This window comes from Arvicola amphibius, chromosome 5, assembly GCF_903992535.2.
Source record: "Arvicola amphibius chromosome 5, mArvAmp1.2, whole genome shotgun sequence".
NCBI classification, from domain to species: domain Eukaryota; kingdom Metazoa; phylum Chordata; class Mammalia; order Rodentia; family Cricetidae; genus Arvicola; species Arvicola amphibius.
Window position 1 is genome coordinate 160,573,756 of NC_052051.1, and position 19,072 is coordinate 160,592,827.

General features: G+C 39.4%; 1 protein-coding gene and 1 long non-coding RNA gene across 3 annotated transcripts in view; one reads left to right on the forward strand and one right to left on the reverse strand.

Moving 5' to 3' along the window:
- LOC119815030 overlaps positions 1 to 13,761 on the reverse strand; it is a 62,904-nt gene extending 49,143 nt beyond the window's left edge. Inside the window, exon 1 of the long non-coding RNA XR_005285489.1 lies at positions 13,666 to 13,761. This is a non-coding gene — a long non-coding RNA (uncharacterized LOC119815030). The remainder of the gene's footprint in view (positions 1 to 13,665) is intronic.
- A 164-nt stretch (positions 13,762 to 13,925) lies between these two features.
- The window catches only part of Tmx3 (thioredoxin related transmembrane protein 3), a 36,525-nt gene continuing 31,378 nt past the window's right edge, over positions 13,926 to 19,072 (forward strand). For both annotated transcript variants that reach the window (XM_038331590.1, XM_038331591.1), the window contains exons 1-3: positions 13,926 to 14,108; positions 14,961 to 15,015; positions 18,085 to 18,124. In XM_038331590.1, coding sequence (XP_038187518.1) covers positions 14,042 to 14,108; positions 14,961 to 15,015; positions 18,085 to 18,124 — 162 coding nt within the window. In that variant the 5' untranslated portion in view covers positions 13,926 to 14,041. The remainder of the gene's footprint in view (positions 14,109 to 14,960; positions 15,016 to 18,084; positions 18,125 to 19,072) is intronic.

Genomic DNA, 19,072 nt, shown 5'->3' on the forward strand with positions numbered 1-19,072 from the left:
CTTACTGTAAATTCACAGCTGTGTTCTGAAACTCCAGCACAAAGGTAGTGTTTGTATCTTTCCTTGTCTCTTGCCCTGTCCGAGGTCACCTGCTGGCTTTGATGCCATGTTGAGTTACTTAAGTTTAGCAACACTTGGGAATTCACATAAGGATTGTAAACAAGGTATGTTGAGCCTGTGATTCCCTCTGTACACATTTCCCTCAATTCTTACATCTTTCCGCTATAGCTCTTTTTATAAATTTCATGTTTTGGTTTTGTCCCTACATTCTTTATTAAATCTGTAAGAGGGCTATGGTCAAATAATTAAAAGGAAAGCCCCATGCCATCATGTGTTGTTCAATTGGCGTAGCCTGATCTAAAACCTTGTAATGATATGACAAATATGACTCAAAATACAAAATTATATCTATAGTTATGAGAACCATGATGTCTTAGGGTTTCTATTGCTGTGAAGAGACATAATGACCAAAGCAACTCTTATGAAGGAAAACAATTAAATGGCGCTGGCTTAGAGCTCAGAGGCCTACTCCATTATCATCATGGCAGGAAACATGGCAGTATGCAGGAAAACATGGTGCTGGAGAAGAAGCTGAGAGTTCTATAACTTGGTCTGCAGGCAGCAGGAGACTATGCATCATACTGGGCATAGCATGAACATATAAGACATCCATGCTTGCCCCCATAGTGACACACTTTCTTCAACAACGCCACACCTACTCCAACAAGACCATACCTTCTAATAGTGCTACTCCCTATGGATCAAACATTCAAACATATTTGTCTATGGGAGCCATACCTATTCAAATTACCATATAGTATACCCTGAAATTTAAGAGAAAAATTTAGATGGAGATGATGCCATATTAACTGTGGTCAGTGAGAGAAAGCATAAGTAGCAAAACAATCCCACCCAAGTTTGGAATTATGGTTAATAAAAGGGTTATTTATTTAAGGGGAAAACTTACAGATCACTGTCCTAGACAACAGCCCTCTGAGTGACCAGGAATAGAATCTAGCAGCCAGAAGTGGAGCCGGAAACAAGAGAGCAAGAGCAGGGCTACTGCTGCTCTTTAAAGCAAAAGAGATCATGCTCAAGTGGGCTGTTATCTTAAAGGCTATTGGCTGAAGGAGCGGAAAGAGCTCCCAGTTTTTTTTTTTTTTATGAAAGTTCCAAACCCAAGACAAAACAATATACACTAGGAACAGATATCATGTATAAGATTAGAATTACAATCAGTATAAACAATATTAAGCAAGAAACATATGCTAAATGTTTTTGATAAACATTCTATCCTTAGGAGTCTAAGTCTTGTATTGGAAATGGCTTGGCTAGATCATAAGAGGACGGTAACTATGACTATCTAATCTTCAACCCTATAGAAGGCCTGAGAAGGGAGATAATATTACTTGAGCAGTCAGGAAGTACAATCAAATAGCTTCCAAAGTGAGCAATATATGACAGAGACAATTAGCTACCTGAGCAATCACCCAAAGTCTCATTTTGCAACACTGAAGCAACCAACTTTGGCTATAAGTAATTGACAGACCATTTACAGAGGTAGAAAATTTTTCAAAACCATTTTATCCTGTCTTGGCAAGATTTGACAGTTCTGCTTATCCATTTCCAGATATCATGTAACTTGTCAGTGGTTGAGGCATTTTCAGTTCCTTGCCCAAAGACTAGTTTTGCCAAGAAGAAAACAAGCTCCAAGTGGAGTGTCTTTGGTGCTCAACCTTCTCTCAGGAATAGACTGATGCTGTCAGAAGCAGTCATGTCTCATGTCAACAGAACCCTAAGTTATTTAAATGCCATGTTCCACAGATCCTTGAAATGGTTGAAGATTACTCATCTAGACAGAATACAATCTCTATGTATCTAAAGAACCTAATTGATCTGACTGTATGTACAAAAAATGAACAACTATTGACCTATAATATTTAATAATTATATAACTTAGAGAGGAAAACTTCATATCAGAATATTAAATAATCTGTAAACAAATGTACAACAAATGAGGGCAATGACCTCAAAATGTAAACAATCTATAAGTATCTTGATCAGAGGTAGGAGTAATATATAATGCAATATGAAAATATATCCTAAAAGTTGTATCAATATACAAAATGTCCTAAACAGAGATAAGAACATACATATATACAATCTGACAGAATGACTTTGTATAGGTATACAAATAATGTAAACAAAAAGAAGAAATATAATTAGAATTTGTATCAATATACAACCATACCAATGTAAATTACCCATGAGTATTCACTCTATTACCCACTATTACTATACCCCCCTTCTTTTTAAACCAAACATAGTTTTAACCCCAACCCTCTATCTAAGTAATAATCAACAACCCCTAAACAGTGTTTTCAACCCTATGGACAAACTTTTTTGGGATGGGGGCATTGTCTTCTAGAATTGCTTCCTACTGTCATGGGATAACATTCAGAGTTTCTGTCTCATATCAGGAAGCCAGTGGTGTGGGACAGTGGTCTGCATTCTGTCAATTATATTTTAAATAAACGTTGATTAGTCAGTAGCCAGGCAGGAAGTATAGGCAGGACAACAGGGCCGGAAGTAGAAGCAGGGCAACAAGAACAGGAGAATTCTGGAAAGAAGAAAGCTTGCTCGGCAGTCCTGACCCAATCACAGAAGAAGCAAGATGTGACTGCTTCGCTGAATAAAAGTACTGAGCCACATGGCTAGCACAGATAAGAATAATGGGCTAATAATAGACTATATATGTTATGAGAGTTAATAAGAAGCCTGAGCTAATGGGCCAATCAGTTTATAGTTAATGTAGACTTCTGTGTGATTTCTTTGGAACTTAACAACTGTGGGAACCAGGCAGGACAGAAAACTCAGACAAGTGAGGGTTAAAACAGAAATACATTGAATGTCACTTGGCAAAAAAGCCTTTGAGAAATGCCAAATACTCTTATAGAAGATTTCAAGATATAGTTACTATTACCTGGCCCATTTGTGGGACCTCCATAGAAATACTAAAACTAACCCAAACACAGGATACTCTCACAATATCCTGATATTGTGGTTTGGCACACATATAGATAATAAAATATCTTCTAGGAATCAGTATATTTCATTGAAATTAGTTATCTCATTTTAAGAATGTTCACATTTGAATAACAAAGGTAGTATCAAAGAGAAAAAGTTTCTCAGGTCTCATGCCTTAGCCTCAGGGCCTACATCTTCTGTCCAACATAAACCCTGGAATCCAAGCAGGTTGAATCTAGGGTCTAGGATTCTCTGCTTTGAGTAGAGGGAGCAGGGTGGACAGAGCTCTCTGCTTGAGAAGGGATTCAGAAAACACTTGTCTAGTAACTTTAATGGTGTCTTAATATCCTCAGCCTTAAAAATGGAAGGATTTATATATTTAATTATTCATATGTGCTGCTGGGAAGTGACATGACACTATATTCTTGTGGGGAAGGGAAGAAACCAGCTAAAACTCAGACAAATATTCCCTTGGGTGGCTGTTTGCAGCTTTTCTGAATCCAGGAAATAATTGAGGCCTTAGACTGTGTGCTTTGTAGACCTAAGTGAGGTTTCACTGATCCAACTATTGCCTATTGTTGCCAGCAGAGAGTCCAGGCCAGGGCCCTGGTAAGCATCTGCAGTGCTGTCTGAAGTATAGCCTCAGACAGAGCATGGCTTAGGATGAAGCAGCATTTCTGGGTAGACCCTACAAACGCAAGGTCTGCTCTATGTTTATCACCAGGCTCCATGTGAACCTCTTCACTGGGCTGCCTTTCACAGCCATGGGAGACCCTGGAAACTGGAACCTATCAGTTCTCAGAATGGAGAAGCTTTGTCAGGAGAACCAGCCCAGAGAAGAACCTGGCCTCTGAATACATGTCAGACTTCCATGGAGAGAAATTATAAATCTCATTCTTTACATAAAGTCATGCTGAAAACAATGCCAAAGTATAAAGAGGAATAACTCAATACTAAAAAGGCTCAGGTAGGGCTGGAGAGATGGCTCAGAGGTTAAGAGCATTGCCTGCTCTTCCAAAGGTCCTGAGTTCAATTCCCAGCAACCACATGGTGGCTCACAACCATCTGTAATGAGATCTGGTGCCCTCTTCTGGCTTGCAGACATACACACAGACAGAATATTGTATACATAATAAATAAATAAATGTTAAAAAAAATAAAATAAAATAAAAAGGCTCAGGTAGGTTTTTTTGTGGATTGTTTCCCAGTTGGCAAAGAAAGGACATAAAGGGTAACTTCTTCTTGTACCTTCACCATTTGCAACTTGACCCTCTAATTTCTCCTTGAAACGGAAGGTGTGTTTATAGGAAACACAGATTGATTCTTGATTATCTTACCCTATACCTGATTGCTGTGTCTTGTTTACAATTACTGACAAAAAAGTTCATCCCAAAGATAAACACACCTTTAGGGAAATCAGAAGGAATGAAATATTTCATTGTGCCTAGGAAAGTGAAAATAGAAAACTTCAATGATTATCTAAAGGAAAATATTTCTCAGAAATATTTTAGAATAGTAAAACTAGGTAACAGAGAAACTGAAAGTTACTTTTATATTTTGCGAAGTATTTAATGGGTTTTAAGTCATCTGAAAATGTTTATTTTTCCTTCATATTATATGTATTCACAGTTTAATAGTATAAATGTTTTCTAGGAATGGGTTTTGAGCTGTACTGATTTTATAAACTCTGTGCCTTTATTGAGTGAACTGAGATTTCAAACTTTGAAGAGAATTTGAAAAGTATCTCTCCAAACCCATTTATACAATTAGTAGATACCTGAATTAGCATTATTCTGTAGCAGATTATATATTTACTATGTAATATGTAATCAATATAGGAATGAATAGTTACTAATGTAAATAATGTAATTGTTCATCTCCATGTCCACTGCAATAATCTAGAGGCAATGACATTTTAAATGGCCCAACCTAATTTACAAATGGAACTCACATGCATAGCTCCTAGAGTCAATTTTCTAAGAAAAGGAGCTTAATATTTTTTGGAAAGATGGGAGAGTCCAGATCAGTGGAATAAAATACTCTAAGAAAATGTGTTGGTTTTTATATAAAAATCCAAGGTTTTCTTTAAAGGGTTAATGAAACTAGGTTAAGAGAACCTGGAAAACAAATTATAGGGCTTGGACTGTGATAATATGGGCATCATACATGCAATGGTTTTTTGTGGATAACACAAATATATTGAGCTTCCTGTGGCTCAAAAGAATAACCCTATCATTGTGCCACTCATCCAGATGAAATATGTAAGACAGTTACAATCAACTATCATTTTTAAACCAGTATTAACTTAAACTTTGAATAATACAAATGACCTACTGTATAAGTTCTTAACATTCAGAAGAAAAGATCATAGATGTTTAGCACTGTTGATCAGTAATGTGCTAACCAACTACTTGATTTGCATAAACTTGTAAACTACGGAGAGAGAGAACAAAGACATGAGTGGGACAGCCTATTATAGAAATTATTTTTAAAAACTCCAAGAAATAAGGCTTAATGTGTTTCTTTGGAACTATGGATATGAACTAGGGATTCCTCTCAAATTTTTATCAACATCTTTAAGTACAGAGTGACCTAGAAATAAGTATTTAAAAATTACTGAAAAGAAAATAGTGACAATATTTTAAAATCTTTGTATTTGTTAAATTATAATGCATAGGAATGTATAGGAATCTTTCGTATTGGAATAATACCTTAGAATCTTTTCTGAAACATGCACTCAGGATCCTACTTAGAATACATTATTACATGTTTAAAAATGCTCTTTGTCTGACTGCATTTATATTTTAGATATAAATTCTATTCAGATATGTCATGTAATCATATATGTCCTTAGAAATGGAATAGACAGAAGAAGCATCAGAACATTGCTGCTAAAGGGGGCAGAGAAGGGTAAAGTAGAACTTGCACTGCTATTACTGGCTTAAGGAGGCAGAAGGAAGTTGGTGAATGTTTCTCTGGGAGCTGAGTACTACTACCCTCTAACAGCCATTAAAGAAGCAAGGCCCTCAGTCCTATACACCAGGCAAGAGAACTTCACTGGCAACTGGGATAAGTCTGGAAGCACATTATTTTGTGGAGTCTCCTGGAAGAAGAAAGATTTCTTATACCCTATTTTGTTTCTGTGAACCCACAGACCTAGTTTGTTTCTTTGGCTTTCTAGTCTGTAAAACTTGGAAATCACAGACACAGCTGTTTAAATTTCACCAACAGACTTCACCAACCCCGCAACAGACAAAGGTCTGATCTCCAAAATATATAAGGAACTCAAGAGACTAGACTTTAAAATGCTAATTAACCCAATTAAAAAATGGGGCACTGTACTGAACAAGAATTCTCAACAGAAGAAGTTCAAATGGCCAAAAGACACTTAAGGTCATGCTCAACCTCCTTAGTGATCAGGGAAATGCAAATCAAAACAACTTTGAGATACCATCTTACACCTGTCAGATTGGCTAAAATCAAAAACACCAAAGATAGCCTTTGCTGGAGAGGTTGTGGAGTAAGGGGAACACTCATCCATTGCTGATGGGATTGCAAACTTGTGCAACCACTTTGGAAAGCAGTGTGGCGGTTTCTCAGGAAATTCGGGATCAACCTACCCCAGGACCCAGCAATTCCACTCTTGGGAATATATCCAAGAGATGCCCTAATCATATTACAAAAGCATTTGTTCAACTATGTTCATAGCAGCACTATTTGTAATAGCCAGAACCTGGAAACAACCTAGATGCCCTTCAGTGGAAGAATGGATGAAGAAACTGTGGAATATATGCATATTAGAGTACTACTCAGTGATAAAAAAACAATGACATCTTGAATTTTGCATGCAAATGGATGGAAATAGAAAACACTATGCTGAGTGAGGTAACCCAGACGCAAAAAGATGAACATGGGATGTACTCATTCATAATTGGTTTCTAGCTATAAATAAAGGACATTGAGCCTATAATTCGTGTTCCTAGAGAAGATAAATAAGAAGATGAACCCAAAGCAAAACAGATAGTTATCCTCCTGTATGTTGGAAGTAGTCAAGATTGCCGGGCAAAAATTGGGAACTTGGGGGCAGGGTGGGATGGGTAAGGGGAGATGGGGAGAGAAAAGTGTGAAGGGGAGGATTGGGAGAGCTTGAGTGAATGGGAAGGTTGGGATACAGGAAGGGTGGATATGGGAGCAGGGAAGTATAGATCTTAATCAAGAGAGCCATTATAGGGTTGGCAAGAGACTTGACTCTAGAGGGGTTCCCAGGTATCCAGGGAGATGCCCCCAGTTAGTTCCTTGGGCAGCTGAGGAGAAGGAGCCGGAAAAGGCCAGATCCTATAGTCATACTGATGAATATCTTGCATATCACCATAGAACCTTCATCTGGTGATGGATGGAGATAGAGACAGAGCCCCACACTGGTGCACTGGACTGAGATCCCAAGGTCCAAATGAGGAGCAGAAGGAGGGAAAACATGAGCAAGGAAGTCTGGACTGCGAGAGGTGCTCCCATCCACTGAGATGGTGGGGCTGATCTATTCGGAGCTCACCAAGGCCAGCTGGACTGGGACTGAAAAAGCACGGGATATAACTGGACTCCCTGAACACGGCAGACAATGAGGGCTGATGAGAAGCCAAGGACAATGACACTGGATTTGGATCCTACTCCACATACTGGCTTTGGGGGGGGGGGGGGCTAGCCTGTTTGGATGCTCACCTTCCTGGACCTGGATGGAGTGGGAAGGAACTTGGATTTTCCACAGGGCAGGGAACCCTTACTGCTCTTTGGACAGAAGAGGGAGGAGGAGTGGAAAGTTGAAGGGAAGCCATGTATCACTGACTTCTGCTGTAGGAAGTTTTACAGCCAGTGGTTACCCGCCCATTGGGGCGTGGCATCTTATACTGTATAAACTGATATAGACCACAGGTCTGCTCTTTCCAGTTCTCAAATCTTGCCAAGACAGGGTAAGACAGTTTTGAAAAATTTGCTGCCTCTAAAAATGGTCTGTCAGTTATTCTAGACCTTAGCCAAAGCTGGTTGCTTCAAAGTTGCAAATGAGACTTTGGGTAATTGCCCAGGTAGCCAGTTGTCTCTGTCATTTGTTGCACATTTTGGAAGTTGCTTGATTGCACTTCCTGCTTACTTAAGTAATATTATTTCCATCCTAGATTGGGTTAAAGACTAGATAGTTGTAGTTACTTTCCTCTCAAGACTTGGCCAAGTTATTTATTATACTAGTTAGGATAGATAGTTATTAAATATATTTGTTCTTATTGTATATAATTTTGTATTATTTAAACAAAAGAGGGAGGTGCTGTAGGAAGTCTTACACCAAGTGGTTATCTGCCCACTGGGGTGTGGCCTCTTATACTATATAAGCCGATGTAGAGCATGTGTCCACTCTTTTTCCAGTGCTGGATTCAGTTTTAGTTCTCCATTCAAGCAAAGGATTCTAATTTGTGAGTTTATCCCTAATTAAATAACCATTTATTTCTTAATTCTGAGCTAGTGTGGGATTTCTTTTAATCATCCTTCCACAAACTTCATATAAGATTGCCTCAGGGTTCTTGTGGACAATCTGCCAATTCCTTCTTTTGTGTGCTATTTGAAGAAAAACTTCTGCACCATTACATCCTGCATTCTTGCACTTTAATTCTTCCTACATCTTCCTCCTCCTTTTGCTTTTTTTTGTGTCCTCCTCTAATCAAAAGAACAAAAGTATGCATGGGATGAGGATTAGTGGGTTCTTTTATACAAAATCTATCATTGCCCGGAGGGCAAGCTACAGAGATTTACTTCATTGTCATACTACCAATGCATACATTCTGCAGGAGAGGAATATTTTTGATTATTCAATAGACAATTTGAATAACACGGAAAGCCACATTGGTCAGTCACCCTTCAATAATGGACTTCTTATTGAATCATCCACAAAGAGAGCAACCAATGAAGGACACAAGTTGGTGCACAGTTACACATCCACTAACCTATTAGGGCTCAACTTAGATATAAATAACTTACGTAAACTTCTCAAGAGTTATTTTAGCAGAACTTTATGAACACAATGTCTATAGCATTTTTGCAAAATACCTTCAATAGAATAATCCTTTCAAGTCCCTCATTGGCAACATCTTACTTTGGATGGTCTGCATTGCAGTGTTAGTTGCTTCTTCAAAAGCTGATATCCAGGTCTCTTTGGTTGGGGTTCCATTTGAGAGTTAGAGAATTCAAGGCTCAACCAAAAGACAGACTGAACTTACTTTGACCCTCACTAATTCTGCAAGCAGCAATTTAAAACTGAATTAACTTGCTTTCAGTTTTCACACTACTAAATTAAGCTCAACTGAAGAAGAGTCTGAACAGAATTTAACTTATGTCAAGTGTTGAAAGGAGCAACTGCATTTTTCATAAACCTGACATAAGCTTACACTATCCTTCAGTTCTTGGAGTTTTTAATTGAAGCAAAAATTTTTTTATATATAGCTGACTTCAAAATATGTGCTATTCCAAAGCACATAACATAGCTTGGCAACCACCACTACACCAGCATTTTACTGTTGTCTAGTTTATTAGCATTATCTTTTCTGTTTATATTAACTTTTAATAATTTCATACAATGTATTTTTTATCATATTCAGCCCCTTTTTTAGGGAGCATAGGATGCCCTGACTGAGTAAAGTACTGAGGAAATGTGTGATTTGACATTAGCCTAGCCTGTTAAGGGCCCCAAGACCAATAGGCTCTTGGTAAATTGTCAAAGCTGTTACCCATATGGGTCAGGCTCAAGAGAGATGGCAACACTTTCCTCAGAAGTGATTAAGAATGTTTGATCAGTGTGTGCAAAGACTAGCAACTGAATCATTCCCTGGATGCTTATAACCTACGATGGCCATTATACAAAACATCCCATAAAGACTAGCTAACCCTCCCCTTGAGCTGTACTTAATAAACATGTTGAGGTTCCCGGTTCTGGCTGTAAAGATTAGAGAACCCTCACCTAATCCAAGTTTCATTGCACATGTGTCTTTGTGTCTCTCCTTCTTTTCATTCCTCTGCTGCCCTTAGCAAAGTTAGAGAACCCAAGTAACACAGGACACAGCACAGTCATTTAAATTCCTCCAAGATACACACCATCTCCTACCCTCATAACTTGATGTCCTCATTTATTTAAAACCCATCAAGTTTAGTTTGTGTTGCACATATACTCTAAAGTATGTGGCCATCTATTAGAGCATGATTGGCCTACAAGGAGTCACACCCTTAAAGAAAATAGACTCTCCTTCTACAAGCAGCTAACAGTTTCCAATATCTTCTCAGCCAGGGGTAGGACATCATGCTTACCTCTCCTCTCCATGTTGGAATTTTCTTAGGAATAAGTTTGTAGAGATGTTGTGCATGCTGTCACAACATCTGTGACTTTGCAGTGAAACTCCTGTTTCTGTTTGAGAAACAGTGTTTCCTTGTGCTTATCCACAATCTTTTGATCTTACAATCTTTCCTCTCCCACTTCTGTAAACCACCTGAGGACTCGAAGAAGAGGTAGGATATAAATCTCCCATTTAGGGATAAGGATTGCATGGTCTCTCATTCTCTGTACCTTGATCAGTTTCAGGTCTCTGTGTGTCTTAGTTATTTTTATGACACTATGAAGAGACACCATGACCTAAACAGAGAATGTTAATGGGGATTTACAGTTTCAGAGGCTGAGTCCATGAACACAACAGTGGGGAGCATGGCAGCAAGTAGGCAGACATGATGCTAGAGAAGTAGCTGAGAGCTGACATCTGAACCACACGCATGAGGCATGAGGCAGAAAGAAATCTAACTAGAAATGATATGGGTTTTTGAAATGCCCCCTAGTGACACCCGTCCTCCAACATGTCATAGCTCCCAATCCTTCCCAAACAATTCCACCAACTGGAACCAAATGTTCAAAAATATGAGCCTGTGGTCTTTCCTTAAAAAAAACTTTTCTATTCTTCTCTTAAGTGAATTATCTGTATTTTTCTTTCTCACATTTGCCTCTTTTGGCTTTTGTATTAACTTTCTACTGGCCTTGTTATATGAATTGGTGAATGTTCTCTATTGCTCCTATTCTTGGGAAGTTTGAAACAATTTGATAGTTACTTTTATGTGCCACATTACTACCTTAAAGCATTTTCAGACAGGTGTTAAAATGTTATTCTGAGTATGTCTGTGAAAATGTTTCTAATAATTTATTGACTGAATGAGAAACTTAGGAAAGTAGGCAGTCTTCTTCTGTGTGGGTGGGAATTACTCACAATATTTTTTTATTAGATTTATTTTTATTTATACAGGATTCTGTCTGCATTTATGTCTGCATAACAGAAGAGGGCACCAGATTTCATCATAGATGGTTGTGAGCCACCACGTGGTTGCTGGGAATTGAACTCAGGACCTCTGGAAGAGCAGCCAGTGCTCTTAACCTCTGAGCCATCTCTCCAGCCCCCCTCACAATATTTTTAATAGAACAAAAAGATAATGGGAATGCAATCCAGAATGTGCTGGGACATTCCTCTTTTTCTGCCTGCCCTGAGTTCTTAGGTTTCAGAATTATACCACTGGTTTACACCTCCAGATCATGGGACTTCTTTTCTTGTGAAGCACCCCCAATAAATCTTTTCTTACTGATTTTCATATGCTGAAAAATTACCAGTAACAACTGATTTTTAAAATAAAAATAGATAATAGATAAGCACATTTTAGAAAGTGAGTCTACTGCTTTCTTTATAGAATGATTTCAAATCTGAATCAATTTTTCTAAGGGCTAATTCTAAAATCAATTTCATTTTTGAATTTTTTCTTTTTTATATCAATTTGTAAAGTTGTTCAACCTATTAATTTCTGCTACAGATATAGTTGTATTAGTTACTTTTCTCATAACTGGGATAAAATACTTGAAAGAAGCAACTGAATTAATTTTTTTAATCATTAGAGAGAATATAGCACATGGCTGGGGAAGGTTCTGAGCAGAAGCAGCTATCGGGCAACTCATTACATTGGCAATGAGAGAGCAGAGAGCTCAGGTGGAGAGAAACATGGAAATACTTATCCTAAGGCTCTGTTTCATCCAGCTATGCCACATGTCTAAGTGTTAGAACTTCCCTAAAGAGCACTCTCAGTTAAGAAATCATTGTTCAAACAAAAGCCTGTGAGGGACATTTCTCACATAAATTGAACAAAGGTAACTAGTGTTTATTAAATTTGAGAAGCAATGCTTAATATTTTATCTTTCCACTATAAATAAACAGGTTTTTGTTTAATTTTTAGTTTCAAAAATTTTAAAACCCAACACTGAAATTTAACTTTCACAAGGTGAACACATCTTTGTAAGCAACACCAGATCAACATAATATTTATCTGTACCCCTGAACACTCTTGATTACCTTTCTTAAAAATGAGTTTGTGTGTGTGTGTGCGTGCGTGCGTGCGTGCGTGTGTGTGTGTGTGTGTGTGTGTGTGTGTGTGTGTGTGTGTGTGGTGGTTACAGGGAACACAGAGCTTTGTTACATGGTAGATGGTGGTATCTCAACTCTGATCCTCATTATAGTGCAGAAATCATTAAGTTAAGGTCTTGGTTATTTCTGAGACTGTGAAAATAATAGATCAAGTACCATCTTTTTATTTGATTTCTCTTGCTCAACATTTATGATATACATCCTATAAATTCATAAAAATTAACTCACTGTCTTGGGGGGTTGTATGTATTTGTTTCTTAGTTTTTGGAACAGGGTCTTACAGTGCAGCTCATGTATTCATGACTTTGAATTCATAGTAGTCTTCCTTGCTCAGCTTCTTGGGCGCTGAATTACAAGCAAGGGCTTCCTGTCTCAATCATTTCTACTTGTACTCCTCTGCCTTTGCATGCTCTGTTTCCATTAACATAAATTCTAAGAGCTGACTTAATCCAAATCCTCTGGTACCTCATTCCTATTTTAAAAATCTCATCTAACTCAGATGTAATGACTGCCACAGGGACCGACTTATTTAAAAAAGTGTATTTTTTTTAAATCATTGAGTTGTATGCAGGCTGCAACACAAAACATTTTGTACTAAAGATTCAGTCCATAAATAATTGGGAAACAGTAAAAAAAACATAACCAAGATGTTATAATTAACTTCCCTTTTTCCAATTTTCAAAAGACGCAATTCTCTTATTTTTATTCTGTGTTTATGATGAACTTGGGTAACTTTGATGACTTCCATCGCCCCCCTGAAACTCTTCTTGAAGACCTGCGTATCCTTTCGTGTGTGGTGTGTGGTGTGTGTGTGTGTGTGTGTGTGTGTGTGTGTTCCACTGAGTTTCATTCTCTCAGCTTGCCTGAGCACAGCAACCTACTACTTAAAAAAATGTCACACACCCCATCCGAGCAACCATTAACTAAATGTTGATAGTTCTCCCGTCCATAATGGAATAGTAATGAGCCAATTTATAATATTCTAAATAGGCTTTTACAGAGAAGGTGTCAGAGCTCAGCAATCCAGTCTTATTTTAAAGCACAATCTCCCACCTATTTGTGTACTAACAGAGTACAGGCGCGTTCACCGGACTTTAGTGGCAAGTTTAAAACATGTGACAAAACTCAAGCTCGCAGTGCATGTCGGACCCGACCTCACCTCCACTAAATTCACCCGACAAGGCCATACGTGCACTTTTATAAGAGTCCTATGGCACACTGGCTCCGTCCAGGAAGAACCACGCACATATTCCCACCCGTTTCAGAGATCTGAGAGCGCGAACGCTCCGTGGGCATCCGAATGCGCATGCGCACTGCCCCGACGCATGCGTCGCCACCCGCGCGTGCTCAGAGACTCCCACCGCTGGGCCTGAGGAAGGCTCCCCCACCCCGCCCCGCCCCGCCCCGCCCCGCCGCACCCCGCCCCTGCCGGCTCGCCGCGCTCCTGCCTGCCGGGTGGTCCTCACTTCCCTTTCCACAGGCTGGCGCCTGCCCCTAGCGTTTCTGAGTCTCTGCTCGCGCACGTCGCGGGATCCATGCCGCAATCCACGGCCAGGCCTACGAGGCTGAGGAGCTGGGCGACCTCCCGGCTCTTCGCTGCCGGTGAGGAGCGAGAGGAGCGAGCGCTGGGAGGTTGTGCTGGGGATGGAGCCGAGCTGGGTTGGGGCCGCGCCGCGGGGAACCTGGGACGCCAGTGGGCCCTGGCTTCCTCTCGGCTTCCTCAGCGGAACTCTCTGCCTTCAGATGCCCGGAGGGTACAGCACTACCTTCTCTGCAAACAGGAAGTTTCCTTGACTCCACTGATAGGACTGAGGATGTTGAGCCCCAACTTGGCGTAGGTTCTGAGTCTAAAAATGGGATGATGCGTAAGGACAGATTCTGGACAGATAGCCAAGACTGTGTGTTGTGAAGAGAGACCCAGTGTCTTTTAAGGTGTCAGCATGGAATATTTGGGTTCTCTGTGGTTCACCCGACTTAGCCACCAATTTAGATCCCCGTGTGAGCCAGGCATTGCCCTGTGATAAGTGTTATAACTGGAGCCCAGTTTTGTCATGTTCTACCTATTTTAGGGAATTGCATTTGGACTTTGTACCAAGGGGATAAATGCTACTAGAGAAAAAGAAAATTATTTTTATCTCTAAGCTAGAAAATTAGGTTAGCGAGAAGAAAAAAATAAAGCGAGAGTGGAAATATGCAACTATGTATTATGTGTAATTACCTATATAGTGCTTGCCCTTTGCAACATGATGGAATGCATTGTAAATCTTAATGAGTGAATGAACTACTTTTGCTTTTGTGTCACTTAATACCGTGTAATGGATAATTGGTGAGCTTTTTGGTAAATAGTAATAAATAAAATTAAATAAAATAAAACTAACATTTTATAGGCAATTTAGACTTAAGGTAAAAAACAAAGTGATAAATCATTTATCTTCTATATTTTGTCCTTTCCAGTTATTTTACTTAACCTGGCTGTCTGTAAAGGATTTGTAGAAGATCTAAATGAATCGTGAGTATACATATATGTGTAAAATACTATTAAATATTATTTAACATTGTCTAACTCAGATGCCATGCAAACATCTGCACAGGTATCTCATTTTTTAAAAAAAAAAATAGGTTCAATGGTGACTGATGTTAACATATTGCCAATTTTGTTTCAGTTGTTGTAAGTTCCATTTACATGCAAAATTGAGGAGTGTACCAGCAAGTTTTGCTAAGTTATAAAGTGACAATTCAACCTATGTTTCTATATTGCTTCTTTCTTCTGATTTAATCATACAGAGCTGGAATTCAGGGTTTAATCTGTAGTATAACAGGTTTTTTTCGCAAGACCTTGCTCACACAGTAGGTGAGAAGTCTAACTTTATTGCAAAATTCAAGGTCAATCTTTCTGCCTTGACTGCAGGGCATAACAATCTTTTCCCTGGCAGGCCACATGGGTACCTTTCCTCACACCAAATTTGATGTATAACCAGTCTCTGGAGGGACTTGTAGTCAAGGACTCAGGCCTCCCATGCCAACCAAGCTCATAAATATACCAGCACTCACAGCCTATTTGTTGGGTCATTATTGGCATCTTCACCTTTTTTATGTACTTTACTATTAAAATGTTCTTGCTGAGGTCTTTAGCTTGGTCACTTTCCCACATAGAGAGAGGCAGAAATATTTTCTCTGTGCTTCTCATCAGTGAGATGGATATCTCTGTGCTACATCTGACTGATGGTTGTATGGTACTGTTTCATTACAGGAACAAACGACACCCATCCAAGGAGTTACCATTTTTTTTAATCCCTCATATCTTTCACTGTTAACTGTGTATCAATCAGGACTTGTTTCTTCCAGGTGTATGTGTGTGGAGGGGGCGCATGAATTTGTGTAGGTGTTTGGAGTTTGTAGTGTGTGTGCACTTGTGTGATCACAACCTTTGCATGCATGTATAAAGGACAGACAATCACCGTAAGTCCTGCTTTACTGCTTCACGTCTTACTCCTTTGAGACAGGATCTTTCTCACTGAACCTGGTGCTAGCCATTATCTAGCAAGCCCTAGAAACTCTTCCTGTTTCAACCCCAGTGTACTGAAATTGCAGGCATGGTAAAGGCTTTTTTGTGTGTGCTAGAATCTAAACCCAGGTCCTCCTTACACAGCAAACCCTCTTACCAACTGAACAATTTTTGCAGATGGTTAATTTCAATTTTGTTCTTTGTCTCCATCAACCACCTTGGCACCTGACTGTATGGTTGAATTGCTTTAGAGAGAGTAATGTGATCATTTGAATAAAGGTACTCTAATGGTACTACATTTCATATAGTAGGAAAAAGGGTACTCTAATGGATTAGCAAGATGTATGAACATTCCATGGGTCCTAGTCATTGCAATGGGCCTTGTGGGTATGTTTGAAGATTGTTTATAGAAAGCGGTTTTTGAGGAAAACTCTTTGATATCAAGAAAGTAGCTTTATTTACGTCAGTGGTGCCTGTGGGGTATGTCACCATCAGGCACCTTTTCACTCTGCTTTAATAATAAATAGTAACTCTGCCTGAGAAGAGTCTCACTTCTAGTAATCATTTTGCTGCCTATGTGCATACTAACCTGAAAGACTCTTCCATTGGGAAATGTTAATGATAAAGTACCTTGCTTGTTGGCTAAATGAGAAAAGTAAAATATATCTTGTAGTAGTGCCAGCAGATGTTCCCACTCAGATCCACAAAATTCAGACATGATCCCAGACTGAGCATGGAATTCCATTGTGAAAAAGCACCAAAACCATATGAAAGAAAAAAGTCTCATTTCTCATATTCCAGTGAAAGCTAAAGGTACCTCAGAAGGAGATTGCTGAAAGCCCAAATTCGTAACATTCCCACTGGATGGAGTATGCTGCACCCTTTGTGCTGTCTGTTATATTCCTTGGGACCTGACTTCCATTGATGTCACTGAGTTTGTTTAGTCATCCCCATGCTTTGTGCTGACTGGACCCACTCTGTCTAGGTCATGGGTGCCATATTTGCTTTCTGTTGAGGTTGTCTAGGAGCATTGCATCTCATGGTGGCTGGTCCTGGAGTTTTGAATTAGCCTATACTCAGTTGATTCATTCGGGAGTATACAGTTAGTCCTATGCTGTGTCACACTAATCCACAGGACTAGGTATGTGTTAAGATGCACAGTTAAAGGACAAGCCTGACTTAGCTGATGGCATGTTACAAGTTTATCATAGCCTGAAATATGAATCTCAGACCTTTGATCCCATTACAGCAATTTTGGATTTGCTGCATTTCACGAATATTTTATGAGAACAACATTCTTTACCAGGAAATGATGGAACTGCTCCTAAAATCCACACTCTTAATACGAACCAGGGACCTATCTTGTTAACAGAGTTTTCTACAAATATCCTTAGGCCACTGCATTAAATTTCTTGCATGAATTTAATATGGAATACAGAAAAGAAGAGCTTAAGAAACACAACCTCATCCCTCAGTACTCATGGAGATTAGTTCCAGGATTTTCTGTATATAGCAAAGTCTGGATGCTTAAGGATGCTTAAGTATATTTTATATATATAATGGCTTATTTGCATATATCTACACATCTTCCTGTGTTTTAGTTCATCCCTAGGTTTTTTTTTTTTTTTTTTTTTTTTTTTTGGTAACACCTAACAAAGCATAATGTAAATACTTTTACTGTATTGTTAATATAATAAAGACAAGAAAAGTGAAAAACAGTACTTGTTCAGAATAGAGAAGCCCATTCCTCAAGTGGAATATCAAATAAAGGAAGCAGACTACATTTGTGGTTTTTACTCGTATTCTCCTTTCTTTTGTTGGAGTTTTTCAGTTCTTCAGACGGTTTTCAATTTTAATTCTTAAAGTGCTTGCAGGGTAGGAAAAGATTTAGTAGTTACTGAGTAAAATTTTTATATGAAACTTAGAAAATTTGTTCTGTGTTCTTTTATTGATCAGTTCATTATTCTTAAGTTGCACATGTGTAAATTAATCTAGTTATGGTAATAAATACTATTGGTAGTGATATTGTTTGTGAACATAAATATAAAATCAGATTTATTTTTCTTTTTTTAGATTTAAAGATAATCGAAAAGATGACATTTGGCTTGTTGATGTAAGTATGTAAATTTAAGTATCATTTTTGATCTCTTCTATGCAGAGAGACCAATTTGTTTTCTCAGATATTGCTACTTTTATTTCCTTTGTATGTATGTGTGTGTGGTGTTTGTGCATGTATGCGTGGGTATTTCTAAATGTGTGCATTCACTTATGCCTGCAAATGTTATGGTGTATATCTGTGCCTGTGAAGGCTGGAAGTTGACACTGTGTCTTCTTCAGTTGCTGAACACCTTGTATAATGTGAAGCAGGCTCTCTCACTGATTCCAGATGGAAATCAAAATTTTCTCTATTTTGCTTAAGTGTCTTGCTCTGGGGATTCCATGTTTCTTCCTCTTATGGACCAAGATATGTAATCTTAGTTGCATGTACCCACCTGGGTTGTACTTGTGTTTTGGTGCTCCAAATTCTGATCCTTAGAAATGCATGGCAAAAGCTGGGTGGTGGTGGCGGCACACGCTTTTAATCCCAGCACTCGAGAGGCAGAGGCAGCTAGATGTATGCGAGTTCAAGGCCAGCTGGGTCTACAAGAGCTAGTTCTAGGACAGGCTCCAAAACTACAGAGAAACCAGGTCTTGAAAAAGAGGAGGAGGAGGAGGAGGAGGAGGAGGAGGAGGAGGAGGAGGAGGAGGAGGAGGAGGAGGAGGAGGAGAGGAGGAGGAGGAGGAGGAGGAGGAGGAGGAGGAGGAGGAGGAGGAGGAGGAGGAGGAGGAGGAGGAGGAGGAGGAGGAGGAGGAGGAGGAGGAGGAGGAGGAGGAGGAGGAGGAGGAGGAGGAGGAGGAGGAGGAGGAGGAGGAGGAGGAGGAGGAGGAGGAGGAGGAGGAGGAGGAGGAGGAGGAGGAGGAGGAGGAGGAGGAGGAGGAGGAGGAGGAGGAGGAGGAGGAGGAGGAGGAGGAGGAGGAGGAGGAGGAGGAGGAGGAGGAGGAGGAGGAGGAGGAGGAGGAG